At 33.5% G+C, this 4,800-nt stretch overlaps 1 protein-coding gene across 2 annotated transcripts; it reads right to left on the reverse strand.

The window, feature by feature from the left end:
• Positions 1 to 1,370: 1,370 nt before the first annotated feature.
• On the reverse strand, positions 1,371 to 4,398 carry LOC131050613 (BOI-related E3 ubiquitin-protein ligase 1). 2 transcript variants are annotated; one of them, XM_057984807.2, is made up of 4 exons: positions 4,112 to 4,398; positions 3,437 to 3,579; positions 2,223 to 2,581; positions 1,371 to 2,047 (listed from the first exon to the last, which is right to left on the reverse strand). In XM_057984807.2, exons 2-4 carry the CDS (start codon positions 3,576 to 3,578, stop codon positions 1,493 to 1,495), a joined length of 1,056 nt encoding a protein of 351 aa, XP_057840790.2. In that variant the 5' UTR covers position 3,579; positions 4,112 to 4,398; the 3' UTR covers positions 1,371 to 1,492. The 2 variants fall into 2 exon arrangements, with proteins under 2 accessions (XP_057840790.2, XP_057840791.2); XM_057984808.2 differs by lacking the exon at positions 4,112 to 4,398 and adding an exon at positions 3,941 to 4,105.
• Positions 4,399 to 4,800: the final 402 nt, after the last annotated feature.

Consider the following 4,800-nt stretch of genomic DNA (forward strand, 5'->3'; position numbering starts at 1 on the left):
AACTATCATTATAAGACCAACATACAATTTCAATTATACCAATACAAAGGGGTTGCACAATCCAGATACTCTTAATATTAGCTTGACGATTAACAATACATTGTAAATCTCAAGGCTTGACTCTTTCAAAAGGCATTTTTGACTCTTAATATTACCTTGACGATTAACAATACATTGTAAATCACAAGGCTTGACTCTTTCAAAAGGCATTTTTGATAGGGGAAAAAAAAAAAATTAGATGTGTGGTTATATCAATCTAAATTCATTAAGAGGTTCAAAAATAATGCTATCATTTATATTTGATCATTAATGTAATGTAATTCTTAGAAATCTCTTTCAATAAATATGAAATAATGCATATTATAATATTATTAAACCATCTTCATTATCTCTAATATTATGTTATCTAAAGTACTACACTATTATTATACAAACAAATATATGTCAGTCATTAAAATAATATTGTTTACATGTTCAATCTACAAATGCTACTAGCATACATATTTTTAAGAAAAGTAGTATCTAAATAATGTTTACCTAGATATCCTTTTGGTGGTTTCTATTTTCAAGTCAATTTATCTAAGAAAATATTTCTCAACTTAATTTGAATAGATTTTTTTTTAAATAGATATTAGTTATAAAAATAATATTAGAATTTTAAAAATTTATTTTTATTTTTTATATATAAATAATTATTTTCTTATAAATTTATTTAATCAACAAAATATATAAAAATGAAGAGAAAGATGAAGATTACAACATTAAAACAAACCATAACCCCATGTTCCCATGAGACTCCTTAACTCTATTTTTTGCTTAAGTAAATTTAAGCACTTAAGTGTTCCCATGCAACTTTAAAATTGTGAAAAGGGGATAATTTAGAATCTTTCCCTATTTTGGTGGTGCATCAATTGTTTAGGAATTAAAAATAAGCTATGAAAGAAAAGTGGGGCTGGAAATAAGCAACAACTACTTATTAACAAAAATGTCAAGCTATGGGTTTGGCCTTCAAAGATATGTAATGGGAATTAGTATTAACACTATTAATACAAAATTAAGATGTTTTATTTAAAAATAAGCAGCAAAGATCAATATTCATGGGGCCAGTTGTTTCACAAATAATTCCTAAAAATATTGAGCAGCCGCTGCTAACATCATACCCTAACGAAGACGTGTCCACTTTATAAGGAATGGCAATTGCCAAATACAACACCTATCATACAAAAATGTAAAAACCAACCAAATAACATATTGAATAATAAATGAAATAACACTTTAATATTTAATAAGTTTTTAAAATCATTTAAATTAAAATAATAAAATCGACACCTATCACAGTTTAGCCGCTTAATTTATATTGAAATTTGCAATTAATTAATAAAAACTATATATTAAAATCTATAATTTAATATGATTTTAAAAGCAAACAATTGTAAAAGTTTCAACTCTGGCGTAATACTTTTATACCGTTCTGAGAAACACTGATAAACTATTATGTTGTTTCAATCTCTACACTTGCAGTTTTGTGAGCAGAGCAGAGTGGACAAACGTCTAATATGCTGTCACAGTGTTTACAAAGGCATAGGTGACGGCAGGGCAGTAGCAGCATTCTTACCTCTTTGCTCCTGCAAAGCCTGCAACTCCTCTGCATCTTCAGATCTCTGTTTTCTATGAAAATATTAGTATAAATGCTACTATTGTTGTTGTTTGTGCTGTGAATTATTTGACACGAGGAAGAGGAGATGTCAGGCACGGCATTGAAGGCCTCCTCTTCGCTGTCTCCGCTGCCTTCTTTGTTCACTTCCTCAATCTGCAGTTTGAGGGCAACGGCCATTGCTTGGCAACATTTGGCACGCTTCTTCCATGCCCGGGATTCGATGGCGAGACCTCTTATTTGTTCTTCCAGCTCCATGTTCTTGCGATTCATGCGAAGAAGCTCTAAACCCTTCTCCCGCAGCTTCCACGATACTGCTAAAGCAACAGAGCACAGTAACGCCTTGCAATGATTTTCTGTCTTTTCCAGTAGAAGTTGCCTCGTTCGTCCTTGCTGATCAGGAATGACAAAGAACGAAGAGTTAAAAGTTTTATTAGTTAAAGAAATGATATTTCAAGAGTTCGTGAAATGAATTGTAGAGTTTCTGGCAGGAAACTGTGCAATTATTTTAATTGAATTGTAGTGATCTAATGTTCTAAAGATTTTCTTTCAGCTAAAATTTATTTACCTCCAGTCTTATTAACTGCTCAGTTGCGTCGTTCTGGCGTTGAATCTCAGCAGCCAGATTCTTGCTTGCACAGATTGTGTTGTTGTTAGGCGTAATATTGTTGAAGTCTGATGAGTTGATATAATTTGCGAGATTCTCTTGGAAGTTGAGATGCAAGGCTGTGGAAACGCAGGATTGCTGGTGCATGTTGAAAGGATTTGCCATAAGGCCGCCTTCTAAGGAGACAAAGTTAATCGGCTCATATGATTCTCGGAGCCTTTTCTTGTTTTTATTTTCACACATCCACATGTTTGTGTTGAACTCCGCCATTGATGGATAAAACGGCTCACATGTTGCCATCTCAAACGTGGAACCCTCAACTGAACAAATTATTCCAAAGCAAGAATGGAATTCACTTAATTATTCACATTTAACAAAATTTCGCATAAATTTTCAAATTACAGAAAAGAAATCACTTAGATCGAAGCAACAACCTTTAGAGATCACATTTTAGTTTACACAAATAAAATGCATACACAAGAGTCAACAAACTGCTGTTCGTGGTAAAATCATCTATTCATAGCCAGAATTATCTACACACATTACCAAAATGCTGCTACAACAATATATCGCATTTGACTATTTGTTTATATAAATATTGAAATTACCGGACACAGCATTCAGCTAAATAAAGCCAGTATTTAGAGCTTTTGGTGTATTAAATGTAAATAAAACAAGCGTATATTCATTAATGCTTTCAAAACTTTAACGGTTGGTTTCAGAAAATTGTAAAGCTTTTCACCTTATATTGACAGAAATAGTATATATAACAGAATCTTTACAGTTTTGGCTCGTATTCAGTTCTGTAAGGATTTATGCGGTGAACAGAAATACAAAGAATAAAGTTTAATGTATTTACGACATAGAAAATTGCTGGAACTGGAGTGAATTCAACGGAAAGCATGCACACTCAGAAAACACAGAAGTTTAACAAAAAGCTCAATATTTTTGTTGCGTATTTACAAAAACATTGTATATTATTGTATATTTAAAGTTTTTTCTCTGTAAGTGATGGAAATTCCAGAACATCTTATCATCTATTGACCTGTATTTACGGAAGAAGATCAGAATTTGACAACCTCTACAGATTCAAGAATTTTTTATGCATAAAAACTCTGCGCGACATATTATACAGAAAGAATGTGTTAGAAAATCAAGAATAAAAGCATCCATACATGGATAAGCTTGCAACACCCTATTGCAAAGAGAGGCCGGAGCAGCAACAGGCATCATTTTGAAATCTGGAACTCCATAATCCACATTAATAGCAGCAGCCGACTGAGAAAAAATTCTCTGCTCAGCGTTCAAATTCCTCATTCTGTAACAAAAATACAATAATTCTAAAATTCAACAAAACATTTAAACATTCTTCAACAACTCAAAAAACTAACATCAAAGCCTACATTAAAAAAACAATTACGAAGCAGAACAAGACTTGTAGCCTTTCCCCTAAAACAAATCATTTTCACGCGTCACAGCCGGGCGGACATTGCAACCAAACTAATTGAAAACAAGGTACGAAATTACTAAACTGAGAGCGCAAAAAGCCAAATATTACCAAACCACAAGACGAATACAAGAAGATCAAGAAAACTAATAATAATATATGACGATTTCAACATGCCAGCGCCTCTGCCATTCAACTGCAACCGAAATTTGGCTTAAGAAATCACAATTACCGAATTAAATCGGTGACAAAAAAACGCAAAATCCGCAGACAACTTCTTCAACAAAATTTCCCCTTTTTTTCTCCAGATTTCCACTCTCTTCTCAAGAAGAATTACAATCGTTGGAATCGTGGTTAGAAAGAAAACGCATCTTGAAAAACAAAGCGGGAAACGAACATTTACCACAGCCGAAATAAAATAAAAAGCAGCTGAAACAAACGAGGAGAATTTGCCACCCTTTGGCCCACCATTTGCTTTGCTTTACTCAGGCCTTAACTTCGGGAAAGAGAAATTTAAAATACTGTGGCGGCAGTAAACGGCTTAAATAATTAGGCCATTAACATTGTGCCGGCCCGTGAGAGCATTATTGGATGGAGACCGCTCGGATCTGGTGTTTTTAAGCCGGTGATATGCTTTCATGTGACCACTGGCTGCTCTTTAAATCGTTTCACACGCTAACTGTGTTGCTCCAGAGTCCTTATTTGTTGAACTATATGCGTAAGCACGAACGATGCCTAGTAATTATTGTTGTCGTTAGTGGGTATTCAACTCCTTTTTAAATTAATGACTACTCTACGTTTTTATTTATTTTCTTGAAAGTAAGTCGAATATTCTGTAATTTTGTTCAGGATTATGCCGAAAAGCCGGGCGTAATATTACAAACTGAGGAGGACCCTTAGAAATTGGCGTAATTGTCGTTGCGAATTTCCACATGGTGGGGGCCATGGAGGATTGCTCATGGACTAGCTTTTCATTCCAAATATATAGAAAGGAAGAAGAGCAGGAAGGAATTTGGGTTATTGTTAGCGGAAGGGTATTTCCATGTTCAATTATATAGTTCATTTTTTGTTTATCTAATCTCCTTTATTTTT

This window comes from Cryptomeria japonica, chromosome 8, assembly GCF_030272615.1.
Source record: "Cryptomeria japonica chromosome 8, Sugi_1.0, whole genome shotgun sequence".
NCBI classification, from domain to species: domain Eukaryota; kingdom Viridiplantae; phylum Streptophyta; class Pinopsida; order Cupressales; family Cupressaceae; genus Cryptomeria; species Cryptomeria japonica.